Source organism: Schistocerca gregaria, chromosome 11, assembly GCF_023897955.1.
Source record: "Schistocerca gregaria isolate iqSchGreg1 chromosome 11, iqSchGreg1.2, whole genome shotgun sequence".
Taxonomy (NCBI): domain Eukaryota; kingdom Metazoa; phylum Arthropoda; class Insecta; order Orthoptera; family Acrididae; genus Schistocerca; species Schistocerca gregaria.
The window spans coordinates 65805688-65825244 of NC_064930.1; the positions used below are offsets into that span (position 1 = coordinate 65805688).

The 19557-nt window shown below is 45.2% G+C and overlaps 1 protein-coding gene across 1 annotated transcript in view; it reads left to right on the top strand.

Annotated features, from left to right (window-relative positions):
- Positions 1 to 19557, top strand: part of LOC126295469 (pleckstrin homology domain-containing family G member 5) — a 1663439-nt gene that overhangs the window by 1622268 nt on the left and 21614 nt on the right. Inside the window, exons 21-24 of the mRNA XM_049988005.1 lie at positions 1895 to 2074; positions 7981 to 8300; positions 11993 to 12175; positions 15593 to 15807. Coding sequence (XP_049843962.1) covers positions 1895 to 2074; positions 7981 to 8300; positions 11993 to 12175; positions 15593 to 15807 — 898 coding nt within the window. The remainder of the gene's footprint in view (positions 1 to 1894; positions 2075 to 7980; positions 8301 to 11992; positions 12176 to 15592; positions 15808 to 19557) is intronic.

A 19557-nucleotide genomic window follows, 5' to 3' on the forward strand; every position in this document is an offset into this window, starting at 1 on the left:
GATGGTATGGGGTGCCATTCTTTAACACGTCTCGGTCACCTCTTGTTCGCATTGACGGCACTTTGAACAGTGGGCGTTACATTTCAGATGTGTTAAGACCTGTGGCTCTACCCTTCATTCGATCCCTGCTACATCCTACATTTCTGCACGATAATGCACGATACAGAAAATGTTCGACTGCTGCCCTGACCAGCACATTCTGCAGATCTCTCATCAACTGAAAACGTCTGGTCAATGGTGGCCGAGCAACTGGCTCATCACAATACGCCAGTCACTACTCTTTATGAACTGTGGTATCGTGTTGAAGCTGCACGGGCAGCTGTACCTGTACACGCCATCCGAGCTCTGTTTGACTCAATGCCCAGGCGTATCAAGGCCGTTATTACGGCCAGAGGTGGCTGTTCTGGGTACTGATTTCTCAGGATCTGTGCACCCAAATTGCGTGAAGAGGTAATCACATGTCAGTCCTAGTATAATATATTTGTCCAGTGAATACCCGTTTATCATCTGCATTTGTTCTTGGTGCAGCAATTTTAATGGCCAGTAGTGTACATCTACATCCATTCTCTGGACGCCACAGAGAAGTGATTAGAGCTTCTCCCCATTTGATTCACGTAGGGAGCACGGATAGAATGACTGCTTAAATTATGAACTTCTGTAATTAGTATGTCTAGCCCCGATGGTACCTACGGGAGCAATGTGTATGGGACTGTAGTCTATTCCTAGAGTAACCATTTAAAGCCAGTTCCTGGAACTTTGTAAGTAAGCTTTCACTTTATAGTTTGTGTCTATCCTGAAGAGTCTACCAGGTCAGTTTCTCCAATACCTCTGAGACACCCTCCCAAAGGTCAACTAACCAGCGACCATTCTTGGTGCCCTTTTCTGTGGACATTCAATAGTCCTTGTTAGTCCTATTAGCTATGGATATCACACACATGACCAATATTCTAAGGTGGACCACAGTTTTGTCAGCAATCTCCTTCGTAAACTGATTGCATTTCTCTAGTGCTCTACCAATTATGTCACCTATTTCATTATATGACCATTCCATTTCATATCCCTACAAATTTCTAGACTCAAGTTTTTGTGTGAGTTGATTGAAATGCTACGGTCGCAGGTTCGAATCCTGCCTCGGGCATGGATGTGTGTGATGTCCTTAGGTTAGTTAGGTTTAAGTAGTTCTAAGTTCTAGGGGACTGATGACCACAGATGTTAAGTCCCATAGTGCTCAGAGCCATTTGAACCATTTTAGTTGATTGAATCCAACTGAGACTTGTTGGTATTGCAGTCACAGAGTACATAAGCCACTGTGTGAAGTGCGCGATTTTACATTTTTCAACATTTAATGAAAGTTACCAACTTTACACCACTATGAAATCTGATCAAGATCTGACTGAATGTTTCTACAGACTTTTTCAGAAAGTACTTCATTATGCATAACTCCATCATCTGCAAAAAGTCTGAGGTTACTGACAGTATAGTCTGCAAGGTTGTTAATATTCAAAAGGAACACAGTAAGGGTCTCAACACACTTCCCTGTGGTATGCCTGAACTTACTTCTAGATATCCTTATGAGTCTCCTTGCAATGTATATGTCACATATCAGTGTCCATACATGCGATGGGAGAGCCTTTCTAATGAGTCTGAAGTAAGTGGCCAGAGGGATTGCACTGTGAAGTGTAATGGGAAGTCAGAATGGTGTGATTTGTTTACACCATGTAAATGCAAATCAACAGAAATAAATTTGTGTGAAGTTCAATACCAATGACCTATTTCACTTTTTGATCCACCCCTTCACCGTTCTCTTTAGGACTCAGTAGAGTTGTAATGTTAGCTGGTTCGTAGAAATGTTGACTAAGGATTTTTTGCTGACATCATGCATTGCATATTGCAGCAGCTCACTGGAGATGAACGAGGCGTCTTCGCTGAGCAGCGCATCGCAGTCGCAGTCTCGTGAGGCCAGCGTGGACATCAACCGCGGCTCCAGCGTCAGCTCTGACGAGGGCCTGCTGATGCCCCATTCCACGACAGCCACTGGAGACTCCAGGCAGGCCACCTCGCCCAGGACTGACAGGTCAGTCATGGTTCAACCAACACCATCACGTTAATGCTGAATCTGTCCCACTCCACTGTTTGGCATACTCTTGTGTCCGAATGTTAAGGGATATTTGAGGTAGAGAAAACATAAGGCTTGTCTACACTAAAAGGTGCTGTGGGAACAATGGGGCACAGTGGTAAAGTTACAAGGTATACTGGAAAACTGACTGTGGAACTGAGGGTCATTTGGGAGCAGGCAGCCCTACCCCACATGACATCTGATAGAGCAGGCTGTTCCAGCGTTGCCCCATAGGATGCAGACATGCCTGGGAGTCGCTAAGGGACAGTTACAACTACATTGTATAGACAGCTCTATTATACACATTCTGCACATACATGAACCACTTGTCCAACAGCACCCAAATTCAATCGCTGGCCGGTGTGGCCGAGAGGTTCTAGGCGCTACAGTCTGGAACCGCGCGACTGCTACGGTCGCAGGTTCGAATCCTGCCTCGGGCATGGCTGTGTGTGATCTCCTCAGGTTAGTTAGGTTTAAGTAGTTCTAAGTTCTAGGGGACTGATGACCTCAGAAGTTAAGTCCCATAGTGCACAGAGCCATTTGAACCACATGCAATCGAATGCCTCAGAAGAGTCACGTAGAGTATGGTCTGGTTGCAAGACTGCCCTCACATCAGCTGTTTGCCCACCCGTACGTAGCTGTGCCTGTGGGCTCCAGGCTGCCCACTGACACGTAGTGGAACCAGAACAACCTGCCATAAACAATGCCATTTTGTGGTGTGACAGCCTCATGTGGAAGTATGAGGTGTAAAACGGCTCATCGGCAGCTTATGGTAATACCTGGCATTGATGGGCAAATTCCTTTGAAGGTCAGCGGTGGACTGTCGATTTAGCACTGACACCTTCAGCCTTAATCGTTCCACAAATGTTCAGTCAAACTTAGCTGGTTACTGAGCTGGACACACTAGATGCATGGATCGACCAAATTTCAAGTACTCGTCTACCACACCAACCCTGATTGGCCAGCCACAATCGTGCCTCCTTAGAAACTGCATGTATCATTGAAGAAGGTTGCAGACTGCAGACATTACTGTCTCGAGTATACACATAAACTGACATACCTACCTACCATGCTTCACTGAGCAGTTTCCTCCATTTGTCCCTGGAACCCAAACAACTATAGCTCTCTCAGACCCCATCCTTCAAGTTTGAGCAGGACCAGCTTGGGCGGCCGCTGTGGCCGAGCGGTTCTAGGCACTACAGTCTGCAACCGCGCGACCGCCACGGTCGCAGGTTCGAATCCTGGATCAGGCATCGATGTGTGTGATGTCCTTAGGTTAGTTAGGTTTAAGTAGTTCTAAGTTCTAGGGGACTGATGACCTCAGAAGTTAAGTCCCATAGTGCTCAGAGCCATTTGAACCATTTTGAACCAGCTTGGCCAATATTAAACACAGCAAATTCTAAACCTCGATCCCCAAATTATTAGAGGAGTTTAGCACTCAGTCCCTGCCATTCAGCTCTATACCCTTGTTTAGGCTAAAACACCTGTTGCCCTTCATACCATTTGACAGCCATTTGAACATCCTTGTTGTTGGACATCCCATCTACTCTTTTTACTACTGAAACTAGCATTCCAACCTTGACACTCTACTTTCCACCTTATGTGAGATCTACTTGCGCTCAATATAATTTTCAGCCGTTCACCAGAAAGATAAATCTATTCCTTACTTGTTACTAAAAGCTTGGGAGACACTCTTACATTCAGCTCTGCTTTTTGTTACCTCATTGTCCCTGCTGCCCAAAACAGCACTCAGCAAGCAGTTAAAACTCATCTCACCGTTGTCTAGGGCGTTTTTCTGTACTTCTTGCTCCCTAAATCACTGTATCAACCCAGCCTTGCAGCTTGTGTAGGACCAGCTGCACGCAATACAAAATCATTCTCAGCAAGTGAAAAAGGAACCAAATACATTCCCTACTCATAATGAGAAGTTTTGTGCCCATGTGCGCCCACACACAAACAAACACACACACACACACACACACACACACACACACACACACACACACACACACACACAGCCTTTCAGCTTCGTCTTTGTGTGTGTTCTATGGAACCAAACACTTGGTAATCAGCTGAATCTCATTCGTATTTGGTCCAGAGTTTCCATCTGCCCTCATTGCCATGAAAACCATTCTGCATACCTCAGCACCCAATCTACCAATTTTAGTAGGACCACTTGCTTGTGAGCCTAACAATAAACAGCACTTGAATATCAATATTTCCAGCCGCCCGGTGTGCCTGTGCGGTTCTAGGCACTTTAGTCTGGAACCGTGTAACGGCTATGGTCGCAGGTTCGAATCCTGCCTCGGGCATGGATGTGTGTGATGTCCTTAGGTTAGTTAGGTTTAAGTAGTTCTAAGATCTAGGGGACTGATGACCATAGATGTTGTCCCATAGTGCTTAGAGCCATTTGAATCACTAATGTTTCTTTTGCCAGTAGACTAATTGTGCCATCTGTGTTGTCCAAACAACGCCACCTATAAGACCCCTCTACCTTCCAAATGGGTGGGACCACATTCTGCTCAACCTAACACTTAACACCCAGTTGGAACTTACCCTTCCTTCATGCAGGATGTTTGCCTTGCACTTTTGGTGCCACAATAGACGTAACAAACTCATCCTCCCATCGTCCAGTATGGGTAGTTCCATTCAGCATTGTAGCCTTGTTTAGTCTGAAACACTTGTTCCCCATCACACCACTTGGCACTCATTTGAACATCCTTGTTGTAGGACATCCCTTCTACCCTTTTTACTACTTAAACTAGCATACCAACCTTGACACTCTACTTTCCCCCTTATGTGGGATCTACTTGCGCTCAATATAATTTTCAGCAGTTCACCAGGAAGATAAAACTAGTCATTAGTTGTTACTAGAAGCTTGGGAGACCCTTTTACATTCAGCTCTGCTTTTTGTTACCTCATTGTCCCTGCTGCCCGAAACAGCACTCGGCAAGCACTTAAAACTCATCTCACCTTTGTCCAGAGCAATTTTTCTGTACTTCTTGCTACCTAAACCACTGTATCAACCCTGCCTTGCATATTGTGTAGGACCAGCTGCACCCAATATGAAATTATTTTTGTTTTTTGGGTCTGACTGGTTTGATGCAGGCCGCCACGAATTCCTTTCCTGTGCTAACCTCTTCATCTCAGAGTAGCACTTGCAACCTACGTCCTCAATTATTTGCTTGACGTATTCCAATCTCTGTCTTCCTCTACAGTTTTTGCCCTCTACAGCTCCCTCTAGTACCATGGAAATCATTCCCGCATGTCTTAGCAGATGTCCTATCATCCTGTCCCTTCTCCTTATCAGTGTTTTCCACATATTCCTTTCCTCTCCGATTCTGCGTAGAACCTCCTCATTCCTTATCTTATCAGTCCACCTAATTTTCAACATACGTCTATAGCACCACATCTCAAATGCTTCGATTCTCTTCTGTTCCGGTTTTCCCACAGTCCATGTTTCACTACCATACAATGCTGTACTCCAGACGTACATCCTCAGAAATTTCTTCCTCAAATTAAGGCCGGTATTTGATATTAGTAGACTTCTCTTGGCCAGAAATGCCTTTTTTGCCATAGCGAGTCTGTTTTTGATGTCTTCCTTGCTCGGTCCGTCATTGGTTATTTTACTGCCTAGGTAGCAGAATTCCTTAACTTCATTGACTTCGTGACTATCAATCCTGATGTTAAGTTTGTCCCTGTTCTCATTTCTACTACTTCTCATTACTTTCGTCTTTCTCCGATTTACTCTCAAACCATGGTCATCAACTAGTAAACAGGGAAGCAAATATGTTCCTTACTCATAATGAGAAGTTTTGAGTGCCCGCGCGCGCGCCCCCCCCCCCCCCCCCCCCCCCACACACACACACTGCCTTTCAGCTGTGTTTTTATGTATGTTCTCAGTAATCAGCTGTACCTCTTTTGTACTTGAATCTGGAGTTTCCAACTGCCCTCATTGCCATGCAAACCAGTCTACACACCTGAGCGCCCAATCTACCAATTTGAGTAGGACCACTTGCTTGTGAACCTAACAATAGACAGCATTTGAATATCAATATTTCTATCGCCAGTAGACTAATTGTGTCATCTCTGTTGTCCAAACAACTGCATCTACAAAACTCCTCTACCTTCCAAATGGGAAGGACCACATTCTGCTCAACCTAACACTGAACACCCAGTTGGAACTTACCCTTCCTTCATCCAGGATGTTTGCCTTGCACTTTTGGTGCCAAAATAGTAGTAACAACCTCATCCTCCCATCTTCCAGTATGGGTAGGTCCATTCGGCCTTGTAGCCTTGTTTAGTCTGAAACACCTATTGCCCATCACACCACTTGGCAGCCATTTGAACTAGAGATGGGCAAAACTGTTCTTTTCAGAGATCGGATCAGAACTCTTCAGTCCCTGAAATGAACTAGCTCTTTTCCATGACTCACCACTCATTCACAATAGAAAATAAATGGAAGACACATTGCCCTTTAAACTTGGTTTATTCCAGTACTATACCCGTGTTTTGATCTTATTTGATCCTATTTTGAAGTAACACAGATAATGAGTAAGAATTTTGTATTGTTTGTTGAAATTTCCACGATATGACAAAGTTTTTGATTATTGATTTATTTTGCACTATTGTGGTTTTGGCTTTGTAGCCAATATTATGGTCAAAGGTGAAATAGTCATAAAATATCTGACATGTCTGAATGATTGTAATATTGTGACAACAATCATTCACACATGTCAGATATGTAATAAATATTTCACCTTTGCACGTGATAATGGCTACAAAGCTAAAATAACGTGCTGATAATGACACTTTTGAGTGCCCCGCAAAGCAAGGAAAATATTGGTGTGTCACATTTTGCGATACATTTCTCGGTCCGCTCGTAATTAAAGCGTAAATTCGAGAGTCCATAATATAAAATCCTATAGTAAGAGGAGTCGTCAGGAACCTAATGTGATCAGTTTAAACAAATAAAAATAAAATAAAAACAAATGATGTATACATAACAGAATTATGTAATATACATAGCGGTATTACTACGAAGAACAGTATTCAGTAGAGACGAACTCCGATGCAGGGGCGCTGAGTCAAGCACGTGGAGCTGCGAGCTGTTTTACTGTGTGAGCTAAGACCGCAGAGACCAGAGTGACACCCGAGTTGCTTTGCTCGACGCTCTGGCTAGAGTGGAGAACGGTGGGGTGAGCGATGAGCGGACGAGTTCCGAGGGTGGGGGGAGCGGTGAACGGCCACCAGTCACCCGTTCTCTTGCGAACAGGTTGTTGCAAGTAGTTGCTACGTTCTCCGCTAGGAGGCTCTCTGCCCTGTTGCTTGCGTCAACAGCCCAGAGGGCAGGACTTGCGACTGAAACGATCGCCGACGGAGTGCGATGCTAAGTCAAGGTGCAGCAGACACTGCACGCGGCAGAGGAAGCACAGAGGCGGCACGGCATGCGTGAAACACAAAATCCAACCGGGCAGTGCGCAATGCAGGCAGCCAAGGCAGAAGCACGGCAGAGGCTGGCGCTGGCTGTGTTGTGTGGCGTGGAGTGTGCTCTGACCAGCTGAGGCCCCGCTGATCTGCTCCGACTCTCTCTCTCTCTCTCTCTCTGCTGTGGGAAACGTTCGGAGCTACCGCTCTTTTTTTCCGGATCACTGATTGTTGACTCCCTTGAAAGATTCAACTCTATGAATCAGTTCAGGAGCGGATCCCCCATCTGTAATTTGAACATCCTTGTTTTAGGACATCCCGTGTACCCTTTTTACTACTTAAACTATCATGCCAACCTAGACACTCTACTTTCCACCAGATAACATGGTCCACACATATTTGGCCGGCAGGCTGATACGTTTCCCTCTGCACCGCAGGAGGTCCCGCCTGCTGTCGCCGACCCCCAGCTCGCTGTGCCTGCTGCAGCCGCCCAGCTTCCAGTCGGGGCTGGGCCAGTCGCTGCCCAACCTCACGCTGAGCTCCAGCCGGGGCACGGACACGGTGCTGGCCTCGCGCAGCGTCACGCCCACGCCCAGGTCGTCGCCGGCCGCAGCCGGACCTGCCACCGCCGGCGGCTCCCCGGTTCTGGGCCAGAGCCCGCCGGCCTCGCTGCTCCTGGTTCCCGGACAGGGCCACGGGGCCATCCGGAAGCAGCGGCACGCCCAGCCGCAACACCTTCTCAGCCCCGGACACAGAGGTGAGGCACATCGAGGCATTCAAAGCGTAATGATAAACTTCAGAAATTAGTTCTCTGGTAACATAAAAGTTTTCGGGCTAGAGTGTAAAATATGTCAGCCATGGCTGCAGTGGTCATCTCCTAGGTTTAATGCCATACCTTTTGGTCCAGTGTACATTTAATTTCGCCATCAAACCTCTAAGAGAATGACATTACATCACAAACCTAATACCAGTGATATAATTGGTCTGTTCTAATGGAGCAGGTGCGAAACTTTATTACACTCCTGGAAATTGAAATAAGAACACCGTGAATTCATTGTCCCAGGAAGGGGAAACTTTATTGACACATTCCTGGGGTCAGATACATCACATGATCACACTGACAGAACCATAGACACAGGCAACAGAGCATGCACAATGTCGGCACTAGTACAGTGTATATCCACCTTTTGCAGCAATGCAGGCTGCTATTGTCCCGTGGAAACGATCGTAGAGATGCTGGATGTAGTCCTGTGGAAACGCTTGCCATGCCATTTCCACCTGCCGCCTCAGTTGGACCAGCGTTCGTGCTGGACGTGCAGACCGCGTGAGACGACGCTTCATCCAGTCCCAAACATGCACAATGGGGGACAGATCCAGAGGTCTTGCTGGCCAGGGTAGTTGACTTACACCTTCTAGAGCACGTCGGGTGGCACGGGATACATGCGGACGTGCATTGTCCTGTTGGAACAGCAAGTTCCCTTGCCGGTCTAGGAATGGTAGAACGATGGGTTCGATGACGGTTTGGATGTACCGTGTAATATTCAGTGTCCCCTCAACGATCACCAGAGGTGTACGGCCAGTGTAGGTGATCGCTCCCCACACCATGATGCCGGGTGTTGGCCCTGTGTGCCTCGGTCGTATGCAGTCCTGATTGTGGCGCTCACCTGCACGGCGCCAAACACGCATACGACCATCATTGGCACCAAGGCAGAAGCGACTCTCATCGCTAAAGACGTCACGTCTCCATTCGTCCCTCCATTCACGCCTGTCGCGACACCACTGGAGGCGGGCTGCACGATGTTGGGGCGTGAGCGGAAGACGGCCTAACGGTGTGCGGGACCGTAGCCCAGCTTCATGGAGACGGTTGCGAATGGTCCTCGCCGATACCCCAGGAGCAACAGTGTCCCTAATTTGCTGGGAAGTGGCGGTTCGGTCCCCTACGGCACTGCGTAGGATCCTACAGTCTTGGCGTGCATCCGTGCGTCGCTGCGGTCCGGTCCCAGGTCGACGGGCACGTGCACCTTCCGCCGACCACTGGCGACAACATCGATGTACTGTGGAGACCTCACGCCCCACGTGTTGAGCAATTCGGCGGTACGTCCACCCGGCCTCCCGCATGCCCACTATACGCCCTCGCTCAAAGTCCGTCAACTGCACATACGGTTCACGTCCACGCTGTCGCGGCATGCTACCAGTGTTAAAGACTGCGACGGAGCTCCGTATGCCACGGCAAACTGGCTGACACTGACGGCGGCGGTGCACAAATGCTGCGCAGCTAGCGCCATTCGACGGCCAACACCGCGGTTCCTGGTGTGTCCGCTGTGCCGTGCGTGTGATCATTGCTTGTACAGCCCTCTCGCAGTGTCCGGAGCAAGTATGGTGGGTCTGACACACCGGTGTCAATGTGTTCTTTTTTCCATTTCCAGGAGTGTAGATTGGTGTATTATATTGTCTATTGTCCTATACAATAACAACTGTTACCTGCAGTCATCAGCGAATGCGGTCTAGATTCCTGTTTTCCCCTTACGGGGCATCTGCTGCTCAGTGGGAGCTACTCCTTTACGGCATCTGTAAGACCTACGACATGTGCAGCTCCATAAAGGATGACACAGATGCATTGCAGACTGTGGGCATATACTCACAAAAGATGGGTTGCGAATATGGAGAACTGTACATTGACACAACAGGAAGGTCAGGAGCAGTGCGCATCTGGTAGTGGGAATGCAACATACCAGTTGGGTGGCGTGACAGATCGACAGCAGCTGAACGCCGGAAAGATTGCATAGCAAAATAAAATCCAATACAGCTTGGTAACTTTCCTAGCAGTGTAGAATTGTGAAGCACAAGAGCAGGGAGGCCATAGAAATATTAAAGCACGCTAATAACATAAACACTTGTTGCATCTCGACTGCCATCAGTGCCCAACAGCCCTTACAAACAACTGGAACTGTGAGTGTGACATGAACAAACGCCACTGCGCACCCCATGCCAATTATGACGAAGACAGGAATCCACATGCCACTGACTGACGACTGCTAATCTTGACACATATTGTAGTAGGCAACAGCAGAGACCCACTCTCTCCACCATAGGCAACAAACTACAGTAACATAAAAGTTTATCCATCCGAAATCCACAGCTAAAACGCTTCATGCTGAGTAAAAAAGCAGCGCAGCATGACCAATTCCATTACATTAGTTACATTCCCAGGAATAATAGAGGTTCTGACATACTGCAAAGATGAAGGAAGGATTCAGCCATTTTAGCAATGATTGGACATTCTTTTTGTCCAAGGTTGCCATTTCCTGGTATTATTTCACGGTTTCATTCTATTCAGGACTCCACCTGAATTTGACTACAACAGACCAATAATGTCCGTATATAACAATGAAAAGAAATGGACCCTGGACGAAACAGTACACTGGTCAAAAAGATTTCGGGTTTGCAGCCGGTCGTCGTAAAGGATTCAGTCCTTGATCGGCTCACCTGAAGATGGCTGGCAGTTGTCCAGCCGAAATATCGTGAAATGAATTTTACGACAACCGGCTGCAAACCCGAAATCTTATTGACCAGTTGATTAGCCAGGAAAATTTCAAATTTTACAACACAGTACACTGTTAGGCCCAAAAGAGGCCACTGCAAATGTGGCTGAAATGTAGGTTTTATTCAGTGACATTTACTTTAAAATGCTAGGTGTAACCCCGCCCCCCCCCCCCCAAAAAAAAACATCTATATTAATTGACTGAGATTGGGAAAGGCTGCACAGTTATAAAATTCTCAGGTCTGTATTGGGCAGAAGACTTCACCAAATAACCATATTGCTATCATCTGGTCTTGAACCGACTGCCATTGCATGGTTGGTTGGTTGATTTGGCGGTGGGGCCAAACAGCAAAGTCATCAGATTAGGGAAGGATAGGGAAGGACGTCGGCCATGTGCTTTCAAAGAAACCATTTGCCCAAATTGACTTAGCGAAATCACAGAAAACATAAATCAGAATGGCCGGAAGCATGATTGGACCATCACCCTCCCAAATGCGAGACTGGCGTGCTACCCACAACGCCACCTCACTTGGTGCAATTGCATGCAAATAGGCTTTTATCTGCATACCAAGATTTCCCACTTGCTGTGAGGGAAAACTTGATACAACTTGGAGTCGAGATGGTGGTATGTAATTGTATTCGCTAATCAGCAGCTTGTTCATTGGAAGCCTTCATTTGGTTGTGTGCAGAAATATTGTGTCCATAAGACAGCAAGGGCAATGGATTAATATCACTCCCTCAGTCCTTGTACAGGAAGAAGATGACAGCAACAACAATAGTGTAAATGACCCGCTACCGTTGATCGCCGAAAGTTATCTTTAAAAATCTCTTCGCTGCATCAGAATAAATCCAACACCAATTCTAGTTTCATTACAACATGGTAAGGGTGTTTGGGTGGTTTTCCACAGGTGTGTCTTACCCACCGCCCAGTCCATGCCGGGGGTCCCTGCAGCGCGCAACGCCCGTGCCACAGTCTCGGAACCCTCCACTGGTGAAGACTGGTCATGTGGCCAGCGTGGGCAGTATAGGGCTCCAGCACACGCCACCACCACCACAGCGATTCTCCGATCTCGAAGTGCCACTTATAGCAGGTAAGGACAGAGACCGTGCATCACCTTCAGGTCTGCCTGTGCTCATTTATTTTCTGCCATTTAATCGAGCCTCCATTGGCATGTACCCAAAACCAAAACCCCATGAATGTCAACTCATTGAAAACAGTACACTTTAAGACAAAAAGTCAAAGCAACATGAAGGAATTATCGGAATTGGACAGAAATCGCTAGATGCTATGTACATGTATAGACAAATAAATGATGACAATCTCAGAAAAACTAGAGGCTTGAGGCCTTGTTACACGGTATTGGTGTCATGTGCCCTGGGATGGGGGGGGGGGGGGGCTAAATTTTTGTCCAGTATGCTTACCTTCATTTACTTCCGTTTCGTCCATAGTAACAGGTGCATGACTGTGTTACCTTCTGAAATGGTAATGAAGTTCGAATAACAAACAAAAACGTTACAGAATATTTATTTATTCTTTAGCCTCGGAACTAAAACAAAAGCATACACAGATGCTCTCCTACATAATCATTCATTCAAACCGAAAATATAATTCTTATCTGATGTGACACACTTACTGTCAGTTCTAGTTCTTTTGTCTATCACTACTGACACCCTGAAACCATTCTGTTCTTTGTTATGAGTACATAGTTCACTGATGGGGAAAAAATCGCAATACCAAAAAAAAAATCATGTTGAGTAATGCAGTTTCGGGAATACATTTCTCTGGCAACGTATTTAAATGATTAAAACTGCAAGATCACAGGTTAGTGTAAATGCGAGATAATCCATTGCAAATGTGAAATACTGGTGCATTGATAATGGGTTTAAGCGCCAGAATGTTGAATGCAAGCGTGCAAACAAGCACACATTGCTTTGTACAGACGCCAGATGTCAGTGTTCCATGCCTGTTGCACTTGATCAGTCAGTTCAGGGACAGTCGATGGTGGTTGTGGATGATGCTACAGTTGTTGTCTAGTGATGATGTCCTATATGTGCTAAACTGGAGACAGAACTGGTGGCCGAGCAGGGAAAGGCACTTGTTGACATACCTTAGAGCATGTTATGTTACAACAGCTGCATGAGGGTGAGCGTTATCTTGTTGGAAAACACATTGAGGAATGTATTCTTGAATGGCAGCTTTGCCCCTCTGACCGTAACGCAAGGTGTAGCTCCAGTGTGTCTAACACCCACGCAGGTGGTTGCAGGCCATCAATTGGCGTCCTTCTGACCAACACACCACCATAAATGGTACTGAGGCAGAACTAGCTTACATTGTCCTCCGGTGATCCCTCACCAGACACCACTGAAATCACAAACAGATGTGGTTTGTGGTCAGTGGAATAGACACCGCAAGGTGTGTGGCTCGGAGCTGTCCCTGAAGTAACCGATTTGCAACAGTTTGTTGTATCACCAACTCCTGCTTACATTACTACTGTAGGTGTAGTAGAGGCACCAGAGCCCTACGCCAAACACGATGGTCTTCATTCTCGGTAGTGCCACATGGCTGTCCAGAACCCGTTCTTCTAGCAACCATACATTCTCGTGACCAACAGTGCCAGCAGTCATGTACAGTGGCTACATTCCTGCCAGATCTTTCTCCAATATAGTGGAAAAAACATCCAACTCCTCATAGCCCTATTACATGACCTTATTAAAACTTTCTGAGATATTGACAATGGCATCCTTTTCATCATCAAGGCATTCTTGATTAACATCAACTTACCACGTCCAATAACGCTCATGATTGTTTCGGCGTGTATTTAAAGCAAACGTGATTTTTGTAGTGGCGTCTTTTAGATGTGAAAACACGCCTACTAACTTTCTTGGTGTTGCATTTTTAAATTTTTTTTGGTAAATTTGGTTTATTAAAGCATGAGAAAAGAGCATGAACGTGCATGTGGGTTTGGACACGCCCAAATGGGACATTATTGTCCATTTGAATATACTGGAGAGCAACTGCTATCTTTGCTGTCTTTGTTAATCTCTCTTTGAAGTCTATAATAATACATGTTCATGGGATAAGGCATCACAAAACTGGTTCACTATGTACATACGTCCATAAACAACAAGGCAGTTAGCAACCATGCCATAGAGTGTCCTGAAAGCAATATCATAACGATAACAATAATAGTAGTGGTAGTAATCACCATAATCATTATCATCAAAAGAGTATGCTCTCATGATGGTGATCATGTACATTATTGTTATATTGTGATATGTGATCTTGATCATTGTTGTGATTGGAGTCACTGTTGTGACCATTTACACAACCATGATCATTTTAGCGATCATGCTGATAATCTTGATTATGACTGTGATTGTTATCTTTACAGTACTGTGTCTATTGACTTCAGTGTGGTCGTGATCGTTATCATGAATACGCTGTTGATGACTATTGTGATTATGATCACATTCATCACAGTGATCATGATCATTGTCATTATCATATTGTGATCATTGTTGTGATTTCGACTTGGTCATTACTGTGATCATGCTCATGATTATTATGGTGAATTTCCTTGTGTGATTATGATTATTATCATGACCATGTTCATGATCATTATTGTGATCATCATCATGATGACAATTACAGTGACGATCATGATCATGATCATCACCATTACAAAAAAAATTTCAAGGCGCTCACTGCCAGATGCACTGACTGGTGCGAGATCGAAGACCACTGAACCATCTTGTTGTTGTTGTTGTTGTTGTCTTCAGGGCTGAGACTGGTTTGATGCAGCTCTCCATGCTACTCAATTCTGTGCAAGCTTCATCATATCTCAGTACCTGCTGCAGCCTACATCCTTCTGAATCTGTTTAGTACATTCATCTCTTGGTCTCCCTCTACGATTTTTACCCTCCACGCTGCCCTACAATACTAAATTGGTGATCCCTTGATGCCTCAGAATATGTAATACCAACCGATCCCTCTTCAAGTCAAGTTGTGCCACAAACTACTCTTCTCCCCAATCCTATTCAATACCTCCTCATTAGTTATGTGATCTACCCATCTAATCTTCAGCATTCTTCTGTAACAGCACATTTCGAACGCTTCTATTCTCTTCTTGTCCAGACTAGTTATCGTCCATGTTTCACTTCCATACATGGCTACACTCCATACAAATACTTTCAGAAACGACTTCCTGCCACTTAAATCAGTACTCGATGTGAACAAATTTCTCTTCTTCAGAAACGCTTTCCTTTCCATTGCCAATCTACATTTTATACCGTCTCTACTTCAACCATCATCAGTTATTTTGCTCCCCAAATAGCAAAACTTGTTTACTACTTCAAGTGTCCCATTTCCTAATACAATTCCCTCAGCATCATCCGACTTAATTCGACTACATTCCATTATCCTCGTTTTGCTTTTGTTGATGTTTATGAAGTGAAACTATTGTAAGCAGCAGCAGTTGAGCTTGTGTTGAGTAATTTATGTTTTGAAGGTGTTTCACCGCCAAGTGACGAGAAGCCGTCACCGGGAGATTACCCTGCTGAAGATGGCAGAGGACCGCCGCAACAGCTACTCCAATCTCCAGGCGCTGGTCCCGTCGATGTCGGTGCCACTGGCGCCGCTGATGGCGGCAACGGCAATGGCAAGAGACCCGGCCGCACCGACAACCGGAGGTACAAGACTGCCGGGGCCATAGACGACATCAAGGTAGGTCTCTCCGCGCTACCCTATCTTGCCTCTAAATGACATAGGTTGGTATTCATAATTGTTTTTAGAAATGGCGAAAAACTGGCTACTGTTAGAGGCAGTTGGGCCAATAAATAAGTCATAAGCGCAAGAATACTGCATACCGTTTCATATTTCGCGCTTGTGCTTTTCTTGAAGATCTCGTTGCTGACATTTGATTCAGTTTTTCCGTGGCCTATGGTTAGTGTACTACAACAAGTGCAAGTGTGTATGTCTACATCTACCTCTACGTCTACATCTACGTTATTACTCTGCAATTCACATTTAAGTGCTTGGCAGAGGGATCATCGAACCACAATCATACTATCTCCCTGCCATTCCACTCCCGAAGAGCACGTGGGAAAAGCAAACACCTAAATCTTTCTGTTCGAGCTCTGATTTTTCTTATTTTATTTTGATGATCATTCCTACCTATGTAGATGGGGCTCAACAAAATATTTTCGCATCCGGAACAGAAAGTTGGTGACTGAAATGTCGTAAATAGATCTCGCCGCAACGAAAAAAATCTTTGCTTTAATGACTTCCATCCCAACTTGCGTATCATATCTGCCACACTCTCTCCCCTATTACGTGATAATAGAAAACGAGCTGGCCTTTTTTGCACCCTTTCGATGTCCTCCGTGAATCCCACCTGGTAAGGATCCCACAACGCGCAGCAATATTCTAACAGAGGACGAGTCTAGTGTAAGCTGTCTCTCTAGTGGACTTGTTACAACTTCTAAGTCTCCTGCCAATGAAACGCAACCTTTGGCTCGCCTTCCCCACAATATTATCTATGTGATTTTTCCAACTGAAGTTATTTGTTATTTTAACACCCAGGTACTTAGTTGAATTAACAGCCTTGAGAATTGTACTATTTATCGAGTAATCGAATTCCAATGTATTTCTTTAGGGACTCATTTGCGTCATCTCACACTTTTCGTTATTTAGCGTCGACGCCACCTGCCACACCATACAGCAGTCTTCTATAAATCACTTTGCAACTGATACTGGTCTTCGGGTGACCTTACTAGACGGTTAATTACAGCATCATCTGCGAACAACCTAAGAGAACTGCTCAGATTGTTACCCAGGTCATTTATATAGATCAGGAACAGCAGAGGTCCCAGGACGCTTCCCTGGGGAACACCTGATATCACTTCAATTTTACTCGATGATTTGCCATCGATTACTACACACTGAGATCTTCCTGACAGGAAGTCACGAATCCAGTCGCACAACTGAGACGATACCCCATAGGCCCACAGCTTGATTAGACATCACTTGTGAGGAACGGTGTCAGAAGCTTTCTGGAAATCTAGAAATACGGAATCAACTTGAGATCCCCTGCCGATTGCTGCAGAATTATATCAAACTACACTAGAATCGGGACAACTTAGCAAACAGAACTAAGCATCTCATTTCCTATAGAAGGCACTCGATTGATGTTAAGGCAATTTCAGGATTACCTCAAGGCACTGTTTTAGGGCTGGTATTGTTTACAATACAGGGTGATCCTAAATGCCACCGACAAAATTCTGGAGGTTGTTCTGGGATGTCTTTTGAGTGTTTAGCTATAATAGACCTGTAGTCACAGAGTAATGACATAATTATAACTTGTTTAATTAAGTTTGTATCCCAGTTACTTTCCGAGTGAATCCCTTAACAGCATAATACAGATATTGGGACAGGTCTGAGACAGATGTAAAAGTACCGTGACGTGGTTGCCATCCCTGTGCAAATGTATCAGTGTGGTGCCATTGTGACATTTTTCCATTGCCGTTAGTGTACTTAGACATGAAGTGTATACCGGTCAACTCTACATCTGCATCTACAGCCGTACTCCACAAGCCACGTTGCGGTGCATGGCAGAGGCTGACTTGTACCACTACCACGCATTTCTTTCATATTCCTCACGCAAATGGAGTGAGGGAAACGCGACTGTTTGTGTGCTTCTGTACTAAGAGTGTGAAAAGCAGGCCAGTTAAAACTGATATCAGTATTTTACTTCCTAATAACTGGGATTTTTTGGTACTTGTCTGCTCTGAGCTACAACAAGTTTTTATTTTTTGCCCCTAACAAGGTAAAAAGACCGAAATATCAGCTAGTCATTGCAGATGAGCTACAATTTTTGGATTTTAAATATGCCTTTTGCAATGAACGACTAATTTTTGTTTGTAAAATTTGCATTGCTTTCAGTATTGCGTTAATTCGGGAGGACGACGGTTCAATCCCGTCTCCAGCCATCCTGATTTAGGTTTTCCGTGACTTCCGTAAATCGTTTCAGGCAAATGCCGGGATGGTTCCTTTGAAAGGGCACGGCCGATTTCCTTCCCAATCCTTCCCTAACCCGAGCTTGCGCTCTGTCTCTAATGACCTCGTTGTCGACGGGACGTTAAACACTAACCACCACCATCAGCATTGCGTTATTACAGAAAATGGCAAAAGTGGTAAGTGCTATTTTAATAACAATGCCGACAGAAACGAGCAGAAAACGCATGGCATAAGAACTGGCATAAGATTTCTGAGACAATAATGCAGTGTGTTTGAAAAAGAACTCCGTAGTGTTAATGTCTCCTAGAATCTGTACAAGGTGACATACACTATTCTAGTTTGTGGTGTTTCATTCATCAACTCTCCAAGTTTGCCTCCCCTGCAGTAGGCAGGTCTGTTTGACCTTGAGACGGCATCAGTGCTGTTTTTTTTTCCTCTGTTCCGTCACCTTCAGTCCTGGCATACGTGCATTGCAGAGCAACTCAGCAACAATGTGTACTCCGCAACACAATGCCCAGTGTGTTATTTGGCTTGTGAAGAGTGAGTCAGTTATAACAGTGCAGCGTAATTTCAGACGTCAATATGATGGTGAACCAGCTACAGCAATAAGTCTCCCTCATTGGCTACAGTCTTTCAAGGAAACTGGTAGTATATTAATGTGGCATGTTGACAGAGTACGTCTTTCCCCAAATGGACGATATTGAGGCGGAAAAGGGACTTGTGTCTTTCCAAGATGACGCCCCACCTTATTACAGTAAACATGTCTGTGCGGCGCTTGACTCTCCCTTTCCAGGAGGTGGATAGGAAGGGCTTTGGCCCAATACCTTGGCTACCGCGAAGCCCAGGGTTAACCCCACTGGAGTTTTTCTTTTGGAGCCACATAAAAAATTACACCTGAAATGTTGGTGAATATGTGGCGAGAAGAGAAATATCGTCTCGACGTGTGCAGGGCAACAAATGGCTCCCACGTTGACGTCTACTAACATTAAACAAAACTTGAAAGAATTCTCTTTCATAATATGTACTCATAGATGTAATTTTTCATTAATTTCCCGATTAAATTTATAGTTGAAACTAGGGAGTTCTGGAGTTCTTTTTCAAACACTCTGTGTATCCGTTATGGCGTGGCATGGCCTATTTGATGGTACGCATGTATGTGCACTGTGCGAGACTTGCCCAGCTCATGTATATTGTACTTTCTCACTACGATCTTCGAACATCAGCTGTACTACAGAATGACACCATCTCGAATGTAGAAGGTTTTACGAAGTGCAGTATCAGTGAAGTATCATGCAATGCTCCATTTACTTTAAAAGATGAAAAAACTGGATGAGCCACAACGAATTTGTGATATAATTTGAGGAGAAAACTTAAAAATTAACAGTTCATTCATAGTTTGCAATAAAAACAGAAAGTAGCTGACCTGCTGCCATTGCCTACATGCCTTTATCTGCTAGT